We start from the raw sequence: 23,212 nt of genomic DNA, 5'->3' as shown, positions 1-23,212 counted from the left end.
GGTCCCGTATTCAGTTTGATAAAGTAATTGAATGTGAGTAGATTTAGAGTGATACCTGATGTCGTGCTCATTCTGATGAACTAGTTGAATGTGAGAAAGTTAATTTAGAGTGAAGTTTGGATTAATAACGGGCCATAATAAAGTAGTTGAATGTAAAGAGGTTTACCTGGAGTGATATCTGAAAAAAACTGTTGAACCTGATAAAATCATCGAATGTACTTAGATTGATTTACGGTGATACCTGATGCTACTTTGAGCCTAATAACGTAGACATATGTTCGTAGATTGATTTAAAATAACTTTTAATAACGTGGTAAATTTGCAATATAGATGGATGTTGATGGTTTGAGTTAACACCGATAAAGCGATAATGGTATAAGAGTGCAGACTTTGTGTAGTCCTTGGTGAGACGATATGTCAGGTAAAAGAATAACATTAAGTACTATGCCACTTGTGAAAGTTTGTAACTTTATGTCCACATTAAATCTAGTAGTAAAGTGGAAGACGAACCAGTTTTCTTAGAATTTTTTTATCTTTTTTACATTTTCATGTTTGAGGACATACTTCAGTGGAACATGTTAATCTAGATTGCATCTGTTACTTTGCCAAGTCTTATGAAATGCACAAAAAGAAATTATACAATCACTGAAATAAGACTTACAAAAATGGATAGGAATTTTATACGCAACAAAATCGTCTTTGCATTAAGATTATTTTGGTATAAAAAGATAACATTTTAAAACCCGTTTTTTTATAGTCTAAAATTAAAAAAAAAACGTAAAAGGAAATCTAGAATACGACACTTTGTTATTAGAATGAAAATGCAAAATTAATTAAACAATACTTTGTATTAAATGTTGATAAATAAAGTTTTTCTGAACGTGAACAGTACGAAAATCATTACACTGAATGATTCTTATCTTTCGCTTGTTATTTTTCTTTTGAAAAAAGTCGCCGTATGCAACACCTATGGTGATCAAACAGTTAAAACAGGCGCTGGGAAACCGTGCCTTATATACACTGAACAGATTATGGAAAGCAAAATGTATGAAAAGTCTGCCTTTAACGGATTTGCAATAGCATCTCCGCAGACGGGCTACTGTCAAAATGCAATGACGTCATACAGAATACGACCCGCCATGACGACATGGTGAGGCCCCTAAACGTTTTAAGGCACGGTTTCCCAGCGCCTGTTTTAACTGTTTGATCACCATAGGTGTTGCATACGGCGACTTTTTTCAAAAGAAAAATAACAAGCGAAAGATAAGAATCATTCAGTGTAATGATTTTCGTACTGTTCACGTTCAGAAAAACTTTATTTATCAACATTTAATACAAAGTATTGTTTAATTAATTTTGCATTTTCATTCTAATAACAAAGTGTCGTATTCTAGATTTCCTTTTACGTTTTTTTTTTAATTTTAGACTATAAAAAAACGGGTTTTTAAAATGTTATCTTTTTATACCAAAATAATCTTAATGCAAAGACGATTTTGTTGCTTATAAAATTCCTATCCATTTTTGTAAGGCTTATTTCAGTGATTGTATAATTTCTTTTTGTGCTATTGATAGTGTTTCAATTTTCATCATAGTTTTGAAAACGAATTATTTCTTTGACAATCACTAATTACTAACAAGATAAAATCAACCAGTGATGGTTTTGGTTTTTCAATCTTTGCCTAAGTTGTTATGTATTTGTTTGATAATAACTTTATTGAAGCTAAAGAGGGTACGAGTCGTAGATAGTGAACGGGGTTCGAATACGTGCATTACCACAAATTATCTCCAATTTAAGATATCAGCGCATTATAAGAGTGACGTCAACCCATTCGAGTGATAACAGGGTGGTAGGGTTCTGCTGACGACTACGTTCCCTCTGATCAATAGTTTAAAATTATGAACAGCAGTAACTAGCATTAGTATCTTTAATATACATATAAATAAATATATCAGTTATAAAAATTAGTTTCCTTATGTCCTCAAAACGTAAAATGTTTCGTTGTCTTACTTGTCACGTTAGTGTGTATAGTTAGGTTAAACATCATCGTTTGTTATACTTCTTTTTGAGTTATAAAAACGAATAAATATATATATCTTGATATGTAATATTTTAAGATTGCTGTTCGATTTTGCCAAAATTATGTTCTACTATTAATTATATTTAACAACCAATTTCTGAATGAAATTCCGTAGTCCAAAGTGAAATAAACTGCAAATATGAAATAGAAAACATTGATTTGGGATAATGTAGTGTTCTACTTTCTTCCAGTCATGCACGACCCGGCATGGTCAGGTGGTTAAGGCACTCGACTCGTTATCCAGGGATCGCAGGCTCGAATCCCCGTCAGACCAAAGATGCTCGCCCTTTCAGCCGTGGAGGCGTAATAATGGTGCGGTCAATCCCACTGTTCGTTGGTAAAAGAGCAGCCCAAGAGTTGGCGGTGGGTGGTGATGACTAGCTGCCTTATCTATATTCATATATTGCTAAATTAGGGACGGCTAGCGCAGATAGCCCTCCAGTAGCTTTGCGCGAAATTCAAAAACCAATTATGCACACGAACATTTTGGTTTACAAATAATATTTATTTGGCTAAAATAATAGTCTTTGAGTTTCAAAGATAAACAAAGATCTTAGAGCACGAATAAGGAGAAACTCATTACCTGTTAAATATGTAAAATATATATCGTTATGGAAGCCACACAGCCCTCATATACCCAATAACGTTTTCAATATTTTATTTACAGTGTTTTGTTAGGGTTTTACTAAATAGTGGAATTTGAGAAAGTGATAATAAAAAAAAGAATTGTTTTTTGTGATTATTGCGCCGTAGACGATATGTGACTTTGTAAAGTTTTTAAAATGGAGAAGCTGAACATTTATTTGTTTGTTTTCAGATATTTGCCCAAAATTACTCTAGGACTAACGCCCCAAATTTTGAATTGATATCACCAGTCACTAAACCTTCTACTGTCAGAATAGTAAAATTTGACTGTTACCTTTATAACACACACACACTTGGCGCCAAAGTGTGAAGCGCGTTTTTTTTTTTTTTTTTTTTTTTTGAGGTAAAGGAACGCGAATGCTGAACCCAAAGATCTCAAGTCTGGAACGCTAACCACAGAGACATTATTCGCCAGGAAGCTGAATAATCGTTGCTCTTGGACATATGTTTAAATAAGACCATATCCTTCTGTAAGTTTTTTTTTCCAATCGCTAGAGTTCAGTTAACAAATAAGTTAGGAATCTGATTTTAATATCTGGGACATATTTTTAACTTTCAATTAGTGATAGTTAGTAGGAACTTCTTCATAATTAATAAGTAAATTAAATGACACTTCTGCTTAATATTTAACATTTATATTTCATATTTTGTTTATAGTTACTATGTTCTAAATACACTATTAATTTTGCATAACAAGAATTCGCAGATAACGTGACATAAAGTACCAAAAGTGCTTTATAGCCAATTAGAGTCGTTATTAAGTCACAAGACGCATAGTTCTTAGCCATGCGCTTTGAATTTGTTTTAATCTTGGTTCGGCATGGCCAGGTGGTTAAGGCGCTTGAGTCGTAATCAGAGGGTCGTGTGTTCGAGTATCATTCACATCATACGATGTGAATTTCTCCTATCCCTTAGGACCGACTGAACCAAGTTCAACTGATGTTCACATGGAACCCTTCTCCACCTCAGTCCTCAAGGTTCTCACTTGAGTATTTGCTACTACCACCAAGATCTGCACCAGCGTCGGCTCCAGGCGGGCTCGTGCCCGGCACCTTCAACGCTCGCCGATGCGACCTTCCTCTCGTATATGCTAGCCATTTCAGCTGTGGGGGCGTTATATAGTGATGGTCAATCTTGTTCCTGATTCCTTGGTAAAAGAGTAGCTCAAGAGTTGGCGGTGGGTGGGGATGACTATCTGCCTACCCTCTAGTCTTACACTGCTAAATTAGGGAGAGCTAGCGCGGATGTCCCTCGTGTAGATTTGCGTGAAATTCAAAACAAACAAGCAAAATTGGTTTAATCTTAGCGCCACCTTATGTCATATATGAGATAAATGTTCAAAGATCCCCAGGTTCAATCATAGCTATCCCCATATTAGAGCAATTGATTAAAAGAGAGAAAACTAGAAAAGGGGAATAGCTGTTTCCGAATGCCCCTCTTATCTACCAAGGTTTTTCCCAAAAGGCTTCAAACTGGAATACTTACCAGTATTTCGTTCGTTCAAGGAAAAATAGTTTCCATCTTCCTCCGCCTATATGAATAATATGAACCATATATAGGCAGTGGCACTCGTTTTTACACTGTGGAGCATTCAGTAGCCTAACGGGGCTTGAACCTTGAGGTTATCCACGAAACGTCGTTAAAAACACTTTCTTGTCAACCTTCTGAAGAGCTCGTGTCTTTCCAAGACATTCTTAGAAATTTCACGTATTGTACGGATGAATATGGCCATTATTTTATCTTTCTGTTTAAAAGCTAATGATGTACCTCATTATACAGCATACTTGGAGATGTGATCTAAAGACAGATAACTTACTTTAATGTCTATTGTTATTACATTACATTTAAAGTCAGATTACATATTCTGGAAGAGCATAATGCATTTATTATCTAATAGCCGCCATTTTTACATATCAAGAGCTTTCTATTTTTGTTTATGAATAATATTGGCTTCATGTCTCGACAGAAAATAGAATAAAAGCTTTACTTTTGAACGGATGGTAGAACGTAAGTCACACTTCCTAACGAATTGTTTTATAAAGACGTACAAGATAAAACATATGAAGATGTATAAAGTATTAGTTTTTTTTTGTATCAGTTACCTATTTCACTGTAATTTCTAACCAGTTCTAGGTTTGTCCATCTTCTACTGCGACAATAATTTGGTTTTTGTGACACAAAGTCCACAAGATGCAGAAATGTCTTGTTGTAACATAGCCGTTCACAACAGCAAATGTGATAGTTAGAATTGTAAGTTTCCCTATTTCATTAATTTACAGTTCTATGTCGGCACAAAGGGATTCTTGTTGTAACATAGCCGTTAGCAAATGTGATGTCACGCAAATATGTCATCCCAAAGCACCTCAATCAAGTTGGGTTGATCCAAGAGAGATAACTGAAATTTTCGGAAACAGAACGTAAAGTGGATTGACATGTTATTCTCTTGACCTTCAAGGTAAACATGGTTTACCAATATATTATTTAAAGTGGACTGCTATATTACTTTGTTGCCCTTTAAGGTAGACATGGCTTACAACAGTGTTATTTAAAGTGTAATGTCGTATTATCTTCTTGCCCTTCAAGGTAGACATGGCTTATAACAGTGTTATTTAAAGTGTAATGTCGTATTATCTTGTTGTCTTTCAAGGTAGACATGGCTGTCAACAACGTTATTTACCATTGTAAAGAGCTTCCAGTGGCTCTGCGGTAAACTTGTAGCTTAAAATGCTAAAATTCAGTGTTTAATTCCTCACGGTGGATACATATAGATCCTTCTTTATGTAAATTTGCACTTAACAACAACAAACAAAACAACAACTTTATACCGATGTTCAATAACACCACTCATGCATGACAACCTACTCACATTATTACACTGCTTAAAGCAGCTTGCACTACTGGAACAACACAAGCAATGGTAAGTAATTGTTGTGATTCTCTCGATATTACTCCATGAGATGATAAAATTCAACTAATCAGGATACTTTATATGATTTCAATCACCCAGTGTTATAAGAATCAGATAATTAGGACATGACTGTTACACCTTACAAGCTTCTACAGCCGCCTTTTCCTTTGGTTATTCACCAACGGTGAGCGAAAGTAGATTATTTAGGAGCAGATGTTTTCTCTTAATAAGTTCCAAAGACAAAATAGTTGTTGAAAGAAAATAACAATTCTGCCAATTAGGCACATACTATATATACACCTCTGAAAGAAGGAGAGATACTTGCTTTTATCTCATCGTCAGTAAAACATAACCAAAAATGATGCACAACAATATCTATCATAAGTATCCCTGGTATAGACCATATAAGTATGATTCCCAATTTATCAACACAAACGGCAGGGAAAAGTAGAGTTCTAGATTTCGGAGCAAGCGAGTCGAGTTCGGATAGTTTGCAATACCGCTAGGTATTTCCCACACTTTAAGCTGTGGGTGAGACATAAGAGTGACAGTAAGTTCCTTAGCATAGAAAGTAGGTAATAAGGTGCTAATGACTGGCTGCCTTCCTTCTGGCTCAAAATCAGTGATGTCGGCAGATAGTTTTGGTACTTTCTGCCCTAAATACAAAGTACAATACATAATCGATTTGATGGGAAATACTGAAAAGTCAGTATTATAACATCATAACCACATACACTGTTTACAACATGATAAACGTGAAAATGTCCTTACTTTCAGTTATTGTACAATTATAAGTTCTCGAAGAATTCTCAAACGTCTGTAGGAAATACGTAACTAGGACTACATATTATTCGAATGAAAATTATCCGAAATCCATGTGGTAGAGATAGTTTCCAATGAAATGTTTTTGTAGAAATCCACTCAATCTTATACCGAAAAAATACACATTTGCATTCGTTGCACTTCTTTTTTATTTTAACTAAATAAGGTATTTACGGAAGTACAACAAATAAGATTCGATGATGTTATTGTAAGATTATCAATTAAACTATTGAACGAAGAGTATTGATGTATCAGTCTACAATGCTCTATAATCCAGACACGCGTACAGTACGGTTCACAACAGAAGTGAATCTATTATTAACTCTATAACACATCAGAAAATGACAACAATTTACATTATACAATGAACAAAAGTTTTATTATTATATCCGCAATATGTCCGACAGCAATTGTTGTGTTTAAATCCACATATGAATGTGCCGTGCAATATTTTGGGAAAACAGTCATAAATCTTAACATCGGAATAAAAACACACTGACTTAACTTTCCAAGTAGGTAGGTATGTATGCTCACTGACGATTATTGACAAAAAAGTTTGTACTACACTGTACACGATTAAAGCCTTAACAAGAATGCAAACTTCATGAAAATAAATCAAAATTACATAATCAGAGAGGTTTTTATTAGTGACACTGATTATAATCAAGTATTGGCGGTCAACTTTATTTATTAATAATAATTCTTAAAGTTGATCTACATAATTTCCTTTTGGAACAGAAGAGTTCCAACAAATTAGTATCCATCGTACTAGAAAGTGTTTAATAATCAGTTGTTACACACTTTCATTTTTCTCTTTCATTTTTTGAGGTTTTTATTAACTATAAACCTAAAAAAACTTTAGGAGATGTCGTTTGATGGCAGATTTAGGTAAGGTTTTTCAATCAATTGACATGTATGAGAAGTTTTACATCTTCCCTAATTTTTGATAACTTGCTTTTAAATACTCATAAGGCGAGATTCTTGAAAGTTCAACAGTATTCGAAGATACTCTAGTGTTTTTGTAAAATATATATTGTTGTTTCTGTAACAGATTTACTGTTGTACATTTATTTTAGTGTCTATGCTTGTTTCTGTATAGTTTTCTTTTCTTCTTGTATGCGAGGTATATTCTTGGCTGTGTATTGCGCAAATTCCGCCTATCCCCGAAATTTGTAGAACATACACGAGTGTAAAAAATCAACAATACTTGTTTGACGATAGCGCGCGAGAACATTTTCGAAATATCTACAAACTCGTGTTATTTCTATAAAAAAGCGGTTAGCAAAGAAACGGAAGTAGCAATATTATTGGACAGCTACAATCCACCAATTGTGTGCTATAGACCTAGAAGGCTATAATTGTGATTAACGTCTATTAATCGGAGAAGTACAGAATTTGACCAGGAATGTTATAGGCTCCGAACATTACAAACAGTTTAACTTCGGTAAATTACTTCGGACGTTAATATTTGTACGAAGACATTAAATATCTTTGTACCCGGTGTGAAGCCAGCCAAGAAAAAGACAGTGTTAGCTAAGGCTAAGATAACAATATCAACTCAGAATTAAATTGCTCGTCGTTAACCTGGACCATCGATAAAATATTCAGTTCTATTCCGGATATAAGACTGTATAGCTTGTAAGTTTGTAAAACTCTTGTATATAAACCATCATTTGTAATAACTATTATAAATAAATGTTGTTATAATGTGTATTGTTTTTATGTTTGTATATTAAAATATATTTGTGTTAGAAAAGGAAACTGTGTGTATCAATCTTGTTGGTAAATAACATAAATTTGATATATATTGATATTTTATTAACTTCTAGATTCAAACCCAAATTTCTGGTAATTTAAATAGTAATACGTTAATATACGTCACAAAATAAATCGGAGACTTGTCCGAAATAAGTTGTAGTATGTATCAATTCTTTCTCTCGAGAATCTAGAAATTTATAGAACAGGCGGGACTTGCGCAATACACATCCAATAATATACGTTCACATGCATCAAACTGAAAGAAACACAGATATTAGAAAAAGTGTATAACAGTAAATCCATTACACCTCCCTTCGTAGAGAATTAGAAGATATTATATGTGTGTGTATATATATACAATACAATATTATATATATATTAAATACAATATACTGTCGAAGAATTATACAGTTTTAAAAATCATAACAATATATAACACAATTCATACACCAAACATGCTCGCCTTTTCAGCCGTGAGGGCGTTATAAAGTACGATTTTTCCCACTATTCGTTGGTAGAAGGGTAGCTTAAGAATTTGCGGTGTGTGGTGATGACTAGCTGCCTTCCCTATAGTCTTACACTGATACATTACGGACGGTTAGGGCAGATAGCCCTCGTGTAGCTTTGCGCGAAATTCAAAACAAACCGAACCGATTAATACAAATGACCTTATGATAATAAAATACACAGCACCTGAAAATGGTTAAACACAAATATTACATTTTTGGCTTAACACAATTAATTATTACATAATCGAGATGTTCTTCGAACTTTGGGATAGGTTTGAAAGGAGCGTCGGGCTTTTCTTTGTTTTTATTTTAGATTACTTTGTCTATTTAACGGTTAAAAAATAATATCTGCACACTCCATACAACTGAATATAAATGTATTAGTATCTTGTGATAACATTTTTACCTTAATGGCAACTAAGAGAGTGTTTTATGAAGTTGAACTTTTAGTGATAATTATTTATTACTTTTTTATATTAGAATCTTCATATAAATCCTTTATAATGTCTGTGAAGAAAACGCTATTTACTGAACACTACTTATTTTATGGCAACATAGCGGCAGACGGCTGATCTATATAGGTAAAATCTTAATATAAGGGACTTACGTAAGTTACACTGACGGAAAATGGATAATCTCGTAGGTGAGATTGACCTGGTTGCTTTTGTTTTTTTCTCTGGTGTAAAGCGGTAATATTTTGAAATATATCGAATTTTCTGAACTTAACCATATTTTAAATTCTCAATGTTTGTATTTCAGTACTCGATCAAATGAAAAAGTTCTATTATATGTTTAATGTTCACCTGCTGCTTTTATTAGACTTCCTTTAAGGAATAAAAATGCTTTCCCAGGGAACTATTGCAGCTGAGTGAGTTTGAGATAGAACTAGCACGTACACCAAGCAAGCATGAACACAGCTGCATAATTAGATGTTGAACTTTTACTTACTATCAACCAGTCAAATGAACTTTATTTCATGTTTAATACATATGTTTCATGCATCCAGAAGATTGTCGAGGATGTTCGAATGTAAGGCCTAGTATGGCTTCTTGGTAGAGGCACTTGACTGACAACCTACGGTGGGGACGTTAATAAAATTTGGTCTATTCCATTGGTCGTTTGTGAAGAGTAACTTAAAAGTTGGTGATGGATGTTGTTCACTAGCTCTCTTCCGTTTAATCCGTCCCCTGCTGGTACAACGGTAAGTCTTTGGATTTAGAACGTTAAAATCAGGGGTTCGATTCCCCTCGGTTGACCCAGCAGATAGCCCAATGTGGTTTTGCTATAAAAAAACAAACACAAAAAAAACACTCTTCAATCTGTGTCTTCAGTGTTATGGACGAGTCGCCCAAATAGCCTTCGAGTATCTTTGAGTGAAATTCAACAACGACAACACACGTTCCGACAAGGTAAAGTAAGTGAACAGATACATTTTATAAAATTGTGGACATTATATGTTATGAATATAAATATGGAGGAGAATGAAGTTTAAATTAAAAAGTGACTTAAATCGACAGATCTCAGAAAGTATCTTAGAAAAATCATACGATTTTAAGTTTGATTTTTACTTGAAAAAAAAACCCCAAAGAACTGTGATAACGCAGTTAAACTCTTGAAAATTTAGTCTTAGTAAGATAATACCATGATAGTTTCCTTCTGAGAACAATTCTGTAAAATCCAATAGTTTACCTCAAAATATCGATGTCATTTGGTCATAAAACAAGAGAAAGGAAGAAAAAAATCGTTAAAACGTTGTCACATTTAGTTTTCTTTTTCTCTCATGAATCATACATGCATATCTACAGTTTAGGTTTGGTCGCTATTTTGATACTTTAGTTTAACTTTATTAAATATTTCAACATCGAAAATTGATATTTTTTAAATTTATTTTTCTGTAGTAGTAGTTTCTATCATTTTCGATGGCCTGGCATGGCCAAGTGGATTAAAGTGTTTGACTTGTAATCCCAGGGTCGCGGATTCGAATCCTCGTCACACCAAACATGCTCCCCCTTTCGCTGGTAAAGTAGTAGCCCAAGACTTAGCGGTGGGTGGTGATGACTAGCTGACTTCCCTGTAGTCTTACACTGCAAAATTAGGGACGGCTAGCGCATACAGCCTCGAGTAGCTTTGCTCGAAATTGAAAAACAAACAAAATGAGATATGGAGGATTCAATGAAGTGTTATATATTTTTCAAATTCGTGAATAATAGATTTTGGACATATGAATTCATTATGTGATGAAGCTGAATTGTGGCATTTCTGTCATTTCTTTGAAGTTTTGAACGCAAAAACACACCATTATCAGACGGATATGAGCCCTGAGGCGTACTTTTGATGAGGGTAGAAAATGGGAATTCACGACACACTGAAAAGTGTTTCTCAGATACAAAATATCCACAAAGTGCGAATTGTGCTTTTAACTGTGTATGTTTTTGCTTAATTTGAGAAAATCTGTGACATTTGTTACCCACCTCTCACCTACGTAAAATTTGTCATTGTATCACATGCAATTATATTTATATAAAAATAAATAAACATGGAGATATAAATAAAAAATAGGGCTATTATGCTATTCAATAGAATGTCGTTCAGAATAATCTAGAAATATCAATAAACCCAATATTCGTAAACTTGGAATTTCTCTCCGAACTTTTGGATTTTGGTTCTGGCTTTTATAATTACGATCGTTTTGGTTGATTCGCTTTTTGCAAGGAGCATTCTGTCGAGTGGCAAAATATTTATCGTAGTTAACCAAAACTGTATCCGCCATGATTAATCTTCTAATTAACTTGACATATTGTTAAATCGAGAACACTTCAGGCGTAAAAGCATTTCATTAATTTTCCCTATACTTATTTGACATCAGTGATGCCCGTGGTTAATTTCTAAGAAGGTAGGAGGATAGATGTTGTAGTGTCAACAGTTTTAAGTCACTAACCTAACAAGCAATCGATTAGACCGCCACTCGTTGTGAGATCCACTTGTTTTTACTGTTGGTTTCTCTACCTTATCCTACCCAACCATGTGCGCTGCTCTTCCAACTGCCTGTGCCATGTTGTGCCCCGTGTTTGTAGCACATACGTACAAGAAAAGAACTCATCCTCTATGGAACAAGCCCGTCTTCGCATCGCATGGGTAGAGCATGCGTACTACCGGATGATAAGTCCGTAGGCTGATTGAAGCTTAGTTTCAATAAGCTTAGGCAAGTATGATTTACAGCTACACGTGGTTGGAGGTGGGGCGTTATATCACGTATACATCATCCTCAGCAGGTAAGTTGAAGTTTTGTCAGAGGTCTGTTTTATTTTGTATTTATTCTAGATGTAACACAGTTTGATTAATAAACTTTCACGGTAGACAAGTATCCACTGGAAAATGTCAACAGGCGAGAGTCAAGTGTAATATAGTAATGTGTAAACGACATTTTCATGGCGTACTTGTAATCAGCTCTTATCACCACTTGATTTTATATCTTCTACATCTCCGAATAAAAATATGGAGTCTTTTGTAATGGCTTTTAGTTCTGATATGCACGTTTCTTGTCTTTCTTCACATAATAGTGTCCCTGCGTGTTTTAAGACAATTGTGATAACAGCACGTAAACGTGGGTGGTGGTTGGAAGAAAATATTGATTTGAAGTCCACGTTTAGGTGTAGCTTGCTGGTTTAAATATACTGTGCAGTCTCATCTTGGTGTGAGCAGCAATTTCTAACATCCAGCGTACACTAAAATGAGAATCAAATGGTAAATACCAGAATTAAATGTAAATTAGTAATCATGGTGATTCAAAGTGTTTATTTCTTCTTTCAGCCGGTTACCAACGTCTTTAAAAGCTTTGTGATGACGGTCAACATTATTGGTTGGTTTATTCGATTTCCAGGCTTAATGATTATATTTCAGTTCAAGATTATTCTAGGAATTCTGATTTGAATGGAAGAGTTAAATCCACCTTTCCACAAATAAAATAATATTCTGATCATTCAAAAAGATACCTTAAAATACTATATTGAAATATTTTAGTTATATTAACGTGGAATAGCTGAAATAGAAAAAAGAAAATGGTATGAAATCTACTTTAAGGAAATGTTTTACGTATTTGGTTTCGTAAATAACCTTCCAGTGGCACAGTGGCATGTCTGCGGACTTACAACATTAGTGATCGGGTTTCGTTACCCATTGTAGGCAAAGCACAGATAGCCCATTGTTTAGCTTTGTGCTTAGTTACGTACAAAACGTAAATGATAATTCCCAGTCATGTAACCCTGATTGTCAAATGAGTATACAAAATAAAGTATTGGAAATAAGCACCTTATAGTTGGATTGAAATTTATGTTTGCTATGAACAAGCGTGTTGTAGATCCAAAAATGCACGTTTTAAACAGTGGGTTATATTTATGTCTCCGTATATAGATATTATATTTCTCCATTGGTTCTTCTCCTTCTAAACACTTTTCAATCGACCGTCATTCCTTCACAAGATTGGCTTGAGGCTTTGTAGCGTTATATCATGGTCTAATTTGACTTTGAAAGGACTTTATGAGGAAAGAGATCAAACAACTCAAAAATATTTTTGGTATTTTGGGATTCTATGTGGTCATATTTTTATCAGTCAAGATGAAAATTGACAGAGATCCCCTTCAACACACTGATTTGCAAAAAAGATATATTTGACAATTTTTACCATTTTATTGGGTCTAAAGATAATAACAGCATAATTTTAGGGGATTTGGTCCATTTCTTTCTATATTTTGACAAGTGAATGTGGTATTTAGTACAAAGATACTCAAACAGCTATATTGACAATTTTGGAACTTTTCATTTGTTTAATATTTTTCAAACAGCAAAGAAAGCACCAAATGGGGTTCTCGTAAACTATGCTAATGAATTTATATGGGATTTGGTACAAAGACAACTTCTTGCAGGCCTTAAGCAGAAATACACAGTTTTTTACTTTTCTGTGCTTTTCACGATTTTCCTAGTGTCAAAATCACCATGTTGGGATTGCTTGGTGGAAACAAGTAACTCGCACAACGAATGATTTCTTTAAATATTATTGATGATAGTAACAGGATAGTGGTCAAAATAAATACTATTCCAACAGCAAAGAAAAACAACTGCTAAAACAAGCAAGATTACAATAGATTTTAAACTTTGTTGAATTATGATCGACCACAAGTAAGGAATGTGAGCATTTTATTAATAACTTCGTAGTTTTATTCACAGGCGACAGATTTTGCACGTTTAGAAATATGATTGTACTATGAGGCAAAAGATACATAAGATCATAAATTTCACCAAAATAGTATAATTCCAAAGTAATCCACCTCAAAGAAGAAAAAAGCGTGGACATATACCAAAAATATAGGTATACTAAAACATATGAAATATAATAACGCTTCTTAATCAACTAGAAACTATGCTCTGACATTGAAGTCTGTGTCTTTAATAATTGCAAATTGGCTTAATAGATTTGTATATAATTATTAAACGTTTCGGAGTAAACAAATGTTCTTATACACTTGTATGTAATTATTAAAAGTTTCGGATTAAGCACATGGCCTATTACATTGATACATACGTACTAAACGTTTCGGAACAAATAAATTCCACCAAACCAACGCTAAAATAAGAGAAATAGAAGATTGAATACAGGCAAAAAGTTGGTAAAACTGTAGTATATAAAGATAGATAGGTAGGTAGATTTTATTCAGTTATAAGTTCTGTCTATCTCACTTTCAGTATCTAAGGTAATTACTTTTGCTTAAACACATTAAACTTTGAAAGTCGTTTTGTTTTTACCTAAACGCTTTGTTCTTTGTTAATCCACCGTAAGAATATGGGACCTTGATAATATCCGTCTTATAACTCATCAGTTGCAAGAATATAAATACAAAAAAAAAATTAGTCAACGAATGAAATGAATAGAATGCACCACGTTCCTAGCTTTAATGGGTATTACCAGACTGTTTCCTTTTCATTGTCAAGAAATTTCTTTGTGTTCTAGTGTAATAAAATCAAGCCTAGTTAAATAATGTTTAAGCTTGATGAATTTCAAATAGCAAGGAGAAAATTTGTTAAACATTTCAACAACATATGTTGTATTTAAGTATACCAATCACAATTGGTATTTAGTAAGAAAAATAAAGAAAAATCTAATTAATATGTCATGATTTTTCCGAACCATTTGAAACGTGAATATCACTATGTAACAAACTTTTTACTTGTTCCTGGACAGAAATTGTTATTTCCCGATTGCTTATGCCTAAAGTAAATGGAAAAGACCTATTTTTATCTTCAAACTTTGCTTTTGTAACCTGGGTAATGAAATTTTCAAATTTACCAATTTTCCAGAACATTCAAGGTAGATTCAGTGCTGACTAGCTGATAGAGAATTTTCTCAAACTTACAAAAACTTTCAAGAACTTCCTAGAATGTTGTAGAACTTACGAGAATTTTCAAGAACCGTTTAGAATTTTCTAGAACTTTCCATAGTAATTTATATACAGGGCTCACCACTCATCACTTCAGTTTAGTTCTAGCTGCCTTAGTGAACACATAGACCTGTCTGATTTTATCAGAGATGGCATCAAGAAGCTGCAAGCATTCTCCAGACGCATTCTGCTATGTATGTGGCTAATTTATCAAGACAAGAGCGAAAACGTACTCTGTGACAGCATCTGCTAAAATGTGTGAAGCCTACAAGGTATATTTCGGCATGTCTGTCAGGGATCAAGACAAACCCTGGGCACCTCATTCTACCTGCAAGCATTGAAAAAAACTCTAGAAGGTAAGACAGACAAGTTTTGCTTGCTTTAATAGTAAGATTTTATATTATACAAGTTTTATACCTTTTAAAATTTAAATATCTTTTAATTTTTTTTTAAATTTCCAATAGTATGGAAAATATGTCACATAAAAATATCTTGCATGAGCTTCTTACACGTTAGTTGTAAATGTATTCTTCATAATAATTTTATTTTGCTCTTTTGCAGGATGGTACAGTGAGTAAAAGAGAGCCATGAAGTTCGCTATTCCAAGAATTTGGCGTGAACCCACTGACCACTCAAGCAATTGCTACTTCTGCATGGTGGACCCTTCCAAACGTCGGACAGGCAAGAATGCATCTGCTATCATGTATCAGGACCTTCCATCATTTATCGCTCCAGTGCCATACTGCCCTGAACACCCTGCACTCACTCTGCCAGAGAGAAAGCAGCCATCCTCAGAAGAGAGCAGCAAATCAGAAGAGGAGGTAGACGTTGAAGAGGTGCAGCTGGTGAGAGAAACCCATTCTACCCCAACCAAAGAGACCTCAATGACTTGATCAGAGGTCTTGGTCTAACAAAGTCGAATGCCGAGACTATATTTGGGGCAGAGCAGCAAATCAGAAGAGGAGGTAGACGTTGAAGATCCAGATTACAATTTCAGAGGTGCAGCTGGTGAGAGAAACCCATTCTACCCCAACCAAAGAGACCTCAATGACTTGATCAGAGGTCTTGGTCTAACAAAGTCGAATGCCGAGACTATATTTGGGGGCTGATACGTGAAAGTGATTTACATTACAGTCGCAAATCTTGAAAAACTACTCACTTCTAAACATTTTTATATAACTTTAGTACAAATAAATGTAAATCTTGATTCATATGTTGTTTTATTCAGACCTTATATAAATGAAAATGTGCAAATTTGCCCGTTTTTACATAGAAAATAGGTTAATTTCTAAATTTCATTATCCAGATCACAAAAGCAAAGTTTGAAGAGAATAATGGTGATTTTCTGTACTTTTACACCACAAGCAATTAAGAAATAACACATGTTATCCAGGAACAAAATTTGTGTTACATAGTGTATTCATGTTCAAGCTTTCAATTTTCAGATCATTAATGTCGATAGGAAACGGATGACAACTAACGCATCCTTAAGTTCAAAATAAAGATAAGGTGCTTCATATTAACTGGGGATATTATGAGCAAATAACCTTAAAATACATACTCCATAATTTCTAGAAAATAATGCATGACAGTACAGCTTAAGTCAATGTGCGGTCTTAAAATTTCGAAATGTATGGAAAGTTTCGGTTATTTCATCTAAAGGAAAGTTGTTAAAACTCGCTCGTATTTTATGCGTGTAATACAATATTTGTGTATTTATTTTGAATATATAAATGTTTACTTGTAAACTTTACAATATTTGAGCTTTTCATACAATATTTTAATAAGTTCACTTAAATTTTTACTTGCTTTTCATGAGTAATGGTACTTCAGATTTCGATTGTACCATATTGTATGAAAATATTTAATTTGCTACATTTTTTGGTGTGTGAAGACAGAAATATGTCTATACATAACCATAAAATTTAAAAATAATACATCTTCAAATACAGTCTTTATTTGGACAACCAGTAAACTCAAAATTACAATTTATCATGAAAATACAATAATTGGAAACAATATATTTCAATGAAAATTGCGTTGCAAAGGAATGTATTGGATTTGTTATTTGGTTAATGCAGCTAAATACTTTGTCTCTCTTATTGAAGATTAGATTTTTTTTTTCAAATATAAATGTATAACCATCATGATTTAGGCCTATTTTAAATTTATAAGGCAGGTCGAACCTGTCGAGGAGTAACTATATTTACGTTCAAAATTTAAGTTTATAATATTAACTATAAGTTCTCATATATGTATATTTACAATAAGTCGTTAGGAATTTTATTCTTGACTTCTACAAGGCTTACATTGTATTGTTTAAATAATTTCTTCATATCTTTATGATTTGAGCTAGTGATCAAAAAGTTTGCTGTGATTTTGTATTTTTTGAAATTTCTTTTTTAAAATATTATGTACAAATTGTATTGTGTTTAAAGTAAAAAGAAATAAAACTCGAACGTAGCGAAAGCTACAAAACTGGTCTTTTTTAAAGAACAAGTAAATTTCAATGATTTTAAAAGTTGAGCGCGTCAGTGGTACAGCTGGCTCACAGCGCTAGTTACCGTGTTTCAGTTGAAAAGAAGAATACAACAATTTTTTTGTGTAATACATGATTAATTAGTTAATTGATATTTATATGAATACAGTAGATGTGCTATACGAAATGTTTATACATATTTATATGTATTTGTTTAAATACGAGGACTGACATGGCCAGGTGGTTAAGGCGCTTGACTCGTAATCTGAGGATCAGGGGTTCAAATTACCGTCGTGCCAAACATACTTGCTCTGGAGGCGTTATAATGTGACGGTCAATCCCACTATTCGTTGGTAAAAGAGTAGCCCAAGAGTTGGGGGTGGGTAGTGGTGACTATCTTCCCGCTAGTCTTACACTTTAGATTAGGGACAGCTAGCGCAGGTAGTCCTTGTGTAACTTTGTGCGTAATTAAAAAACAAACAGGCAGTCGTCTAAATAAAGAGATGTATTGTACAAAACGTAAGACAATAGCAGTTGCTCACCCTACTTACTATTTTATCTTTTTCTAAAAATATTAGTAATTACTTAGTGAAGCAAATTAAACACTGGACCCTAGAAACGCATAAGAACTGTTACACATATTCTAATGTTATGTGTGCCCAGTAGCATTCGCTTGTAAATTAACGTTCATAATAAATAGCAGGTGCTGCCTGAATTTTGAAGTATTTGACTCTGTGTCAGCTCAGGTTGAAAATACCAAATATATCAAGTTTAAGCAAGATCGTGTAAGAAAAATAATGAAATATATTAATGGTCATGTAATAATACGAGAATTTTGTTAGATCCAGGAATATGGAATAGATACGCTGTCAGAGTGATATGAAAGGGCTTGTATCATGACGGTACTGGTTCGTTATGCAGTACCTAGAGGGTGACATTTATTTGGCCCATACTTTGTATTTCAGCAGAATAATGTATTCCAATACTAATTCAATGGAAATGTGTGGCAACATTTGGAAATGTATTGTTGTGGAAATATAGTAACCTACAGCTACTTTGAGAAATCGTAAAACAAAAGAAGAAAAAAATGGTTGATAGTCTCAACGAGCGAAAGAGGAGGTATTATTAGGTACTGATTTATTGAATTTGTTGTATTACGATATGAGGTTTATATATAAAAGTTTGTTATATAGAGTTCCTATATAACATGCATTAAAAACAATGCTCTTATTTTGTGATATTTCTTGAAAAATACTTTGGAAAATAACTTGTGAGTTACTTGAATTTAATCTCACAATTACAAACTTAGAAAACATCGTTATTAATTTAATATAGCTTTATCTATCCTATTCTGGCAATAGTAGTCACGTGGCGAGGGTTTTTGTGATCACTTGACTTTTAAAGGTGCAGTTTCTTTTTTTTTTTTCATTATTGTTGGTTTAAATATTAAACCAGTTAGTTAATTATGACTGGAAGGCTTCAGTCAAGATGGCGAATGATCCTAACAAGCGGTCTCGACGTGTTCTACAGGTGCGTGGAGTTACATGACAAAAGTTACAGGCGTTACGTGCAGTGAGGCAAAGAAGGTTACCCTGATGGAACAAGAAATTCGCCTGTTCACCGAATCACTTCGTCATAGCTTGCAGACTTCGTTGATGCAAAGTTTATTGATATCCGTGCACATTTTAACGTGTAAACACTTTACAGGTATGGTTGAAGCTCGGGGTAAAATGAGTGTACATCTAATAAAAGATTTAAAATAATACAAATTAAGGTAGGACACATGTTAACCAATAATTCACTATAGTCTAATAATGTATAATACATAAGCTGAGGAAACAGAAACTGTGATTTGGTAAAAGCTGTGATATTTCATCACACTCATAAGTGTAATTCACTATTAGACGTGATAGCTTATAAAAGGCTGTCATAAATGAAGTTTTAAATGAGACATTTCATTCTGTAATTCAGCTATCTTAATAAGATCAATTTCATGTCCCTAATGGATGGTACCCGTCCTCATGTGGGCTACATTGCATACAATAAAGTCACTATGTATATTTTAGGAGGATTTGAGGCAGTTGTTCAAGGATCCTAACAAATATCTGTCATGTTATAAAAGCTTGCTTGTTTGTTTTGAATTTCACGCAAAGCTACACGAGGGTTATCTGTGCTAGTCGTTCCTAACTTAGCAGTGTAATTCTAGAGGGAAGGCAGCTAATCATCACTACCAACTCATGAGCTACTCTTTTATCAACGAATAGTGGGATTGATCGTGCTGTATAACGCCCCCACGGCTGAAAGAACGAGAATGTTTGATGTGACGGGGATTTGAACCCGCAACTTTTAGATTACAGTCGAGTGCCTTACCCACCTGCCCACGGTTATAAAACTACTTTAGTAATCTATAATTTTTGTTCTGTAAAAACGCATGTTATTTACAACGTTTTGGAATCTTCCAATGGAAAAAACAACTTCGTTGCGTAGCAATTTATTTTTCTGTTACGGATTTTGTGCTTATATGAACTGAATTATTTGGACCTCATAACTTATTTGAAGGCTTGTCTGGGTGTTTTCTGGAAAAAATGAGTAATATGACTATGTCTCATGCGCCATTATCGTATGCAGATAAAGTCGTGATTTACCATAATTTCTTCCAAAGTAACGAAGGTAAGTTCAACTTAGCTCGAAATATACTTCATAGTTTTCTAAATTTTGTTTTTTATTTCCGCTCGTAAACGAACAAAGAAGTCCTCGAAGTGTAAGTTCTATGATAAAATCTGAGGTGATGAACTCTAAAACAATAGGCTCTTCTTCGAAAGATGTACTCTAAAATGTTTGTGTTATTTTTCCTAAAATATATTATACCTAAATATTATACCTAATATTTCTCTGTTTCTTAATAGTATCTGAGGCTAAAGATATAAATTTTAGGGCAGTATTTAAAGAGGATATTGCCCAAATCGGAAACGTTATACTATATTTTTTTAAAGTGATAAAGCGTTACATTTAGCATATCTTTGAGTGTGAGAGGTCATGACATATGTCAGCATTATGGTAATTTTGGTTTGTTTTTGTAGTTTCTTACGACGTTAAGTATACGAAATATTTCTTATAAAATTTTAAGCTATCAAAAACAATAAGTATTTGGATGCATTTCTGAAAGAAATAGTACCAACAACTGTTAATATCACTGAATTTTCTGTGAAGTAATAGAACCAACATACTTAGAGCAACTTTTCTGATATACGTTTCTCAGTGTTTGTGTTTTCATATATCAAAGCCACATGGGGCTATCTGCTGTGTCCACCGAGGGAAATCGAAACCCTGATTTTAGCGTTGCAAATCCGTAGACGTACCGCTGTCCCAGTGAAGAACAGGTTTCTTAGTAGTGGTAGTAGATAAAACTTCATTATTAAGATACATTCTTCTAAAGTAATGATAATGTCCAAAAACGTCAATGCTTGGTTATATTTCTTTACAGTTTGTTTAAAAGCATAGTCACTATGGGCTATCTGATGTGGAGAATCGAACTCCGATTTTTAGAGTTGTAAATCCGTAAACTTACCGCTCTTCCACTGAAGAAACTTCTTGAAACTGATAGTAGCTAAGTGGTCAATTTGGGGCGCATTTCCTGAAAACTGTGTGGCTTAACAAATGTATAAATGTTAGGTACCTTTCCTAAAACCGGTTGGACCTAGACGTAAGTTGGATCGTGAACATAATAAATGTATCGTGGGGGAGGGGGCAGTTTGTCTTGAAAAAAAACAACCCACAAACACAGAATATGACGTTTCTTTTCGTGAAGTGATAATGTTTAAAAATACCATTGTAAGTTTCTTCAATAGAAAAGACCTGGCATGGCCAGGTGGTTAAGGCACTCGACCAGTAATCCGAGGGTCGCGGGTTTGAATCCCCGTCACACCAAACATGCTCACTCTTTCAGCCGTGGGGGCGTTATAATGTTATGGTCAATCTCACTATTCGTTGGTAAAAGAGTAGCCCAAGAGTTGGTGGTGGGTGGTGATGACTAGATGTTTTCCCTCTAGTCTTACACTGCTAAATTAGGGATGGCTAACGAAACTAGCCCTCGAGTAGCTTTACGCGAAATTCAAACCAAACCAAAAGCAATGGAAAAGGACAGGAAGTAAGAGGCCAGTTTTATGGAATTTTCTTTAAGTTACAGAAATTACGTTTTTAATGCTATGATACTTATTCCTTAAAAGATGTTATTCTAAAATGACAGTTTTATTGTAGATAATAATGTAACTGAATGTTTCAGTCAGAAACTAGACCTGGTAATGGCACTGTGGATATTTTTTTAATTGAAAAAGTTGGTGTGTTGTGTTGTCCACTTTACAACCCATGAAAATGAGAAGAAAGGATGCATTTTACATTTAACAGTTTGGATGTTTGGTTAAGCTTCATTCCAAAAAGTTAATTTCATTCCATTCACTAAAGACCGAAGTATTCCCACCCTGGTGAATTTTATGTGACCTGCTCATCTGATTGTGCGTCCTTCTACAATATATCGATTAAAATGGCGCTCGATTGTAATGGAATTCACAGGAGAAAGGGTTAAAAATGTGACGATTGCAACACTTTTACTGAGAAAGAAAAACTAAATAAAATATTCTTATTGTGGATATTTTCCTGCTTGTCGTGAAGCAATTTAGAACTCATCAGACGCATAAACAGTCAATTTGAGTTTGTTAGATGTTTGAAAACACATGTTCCGTTACAGCAGTTATTAATTTGACAAATAAAATTTTCTTTAGTAGAAAAATATGGGCCTATCGTTCTCCTCTATTAAGGAGGTAAAGCGTCTTAATGGTATGCATTCGAGTCAAAAAATCGTTTGGATTTTATGGGAAAAAGGGGTAAGATGTTTTTAAAATTATTTAAAAAACAATATTTTTGAACTTCAGAATGAGATATGAACCCACTTTCTATAACCATTGACGATGCAAGTAGATGATCATCATTCCTTAAAACTGTAGTGGCCAAAATTGTCATTGTTAGAACACTTTCTCTGGCAGTGACACTGTCTTAATTGTTGGTACGATAATGGTAATACTAAGCATATTTCTTAACACTCCTACGAAAAGACGTTTCTAGTCCTGATTTCTCCAAGTCCGTTCCCCTGGCTGTGGTTTCGCTAGATAGTAGATTGGAACAGTGGGAATCTCGTTAATCCATTTATTAATGGATTTAAATGGTAATTTCATTTAAATACAAAATTATTAGCCTAATATTAATAACCTTTCAAGTTGCTCTGGGGCCTATTAGGCCCCACTTTTCGTATGAGTGTTAAGTATAATATTGTCTTAACTGCCCTAACATTTCTTCCCTCTTAGAGTATCTTTCCTGGTAGTTCTAGTACCTAACATTATTAATAATAAACCAAAAGTCCCGAAAGTAACAGAGCCCAAAAGTTCAATGAGGTTTATCTCAAATGTATTCACAGTTTATCTCTTGGATAAAGCTTGTTCAATAAGTACATATATATAACGATTTTTCAAATTGTGTGTTAAGTATTGTAAAAATTCCAATTTAAACTTCTTGATATAAAACTTCCACTT

At 33.9% G+C, this 23,212-nt stretch overlaps 1 protein-coding gene across 5 annotated transcripts in view; it reads left to right on the top strand.

Moving 5' to 3' along the window:
* LOC143252719 (coiled-coil domain-containing protein CG32809-like) overlaps positions 1 to 23,212 on the top strand; it is a 431,304-nt gene that overhangs the window by 176,095 nt on the left and 231,997 nt on the right. Inside the window, exon 1 of one of the 5 annotated variants that reach the window (XM_076505291.1) lies at positions 11,786 to 11,992. The exons of the other annotated variants lie outside the window; for them this stretch is intronic. Coding sequence (XP_076361406.1) covers positions 11,929 to 11,992 — 64 coding nt within the window. The 5' untranslated portion in view covers positions 11,786 to 11,928. Of the gene's footprint in view, positions 1 to 11,785; positions 11,993 to 23,212 lie in introns of those variants that run through there. 5 annotated transcript variants of the gene reach the window in all.

The sequence above is a fragment of the Tachypleus tridentatus genome, chromosome 6, assembly GCF_004210375.1.
Source record: "Tachypleus tridentatus isolate NWPU-2018 chromosome 6, ASM421037v1, whole genome shotgun sequence".
Taxonomy (NCBI): Eukaryota; Metazoa; Arthropoda; class Merostomata; order Xiphosura; family Limulidae; genus Tachypleus; species Tachypleus tridentatus.
This window is presented reverse-complemented; position numbering and strand designations above follow the sequence as displayed.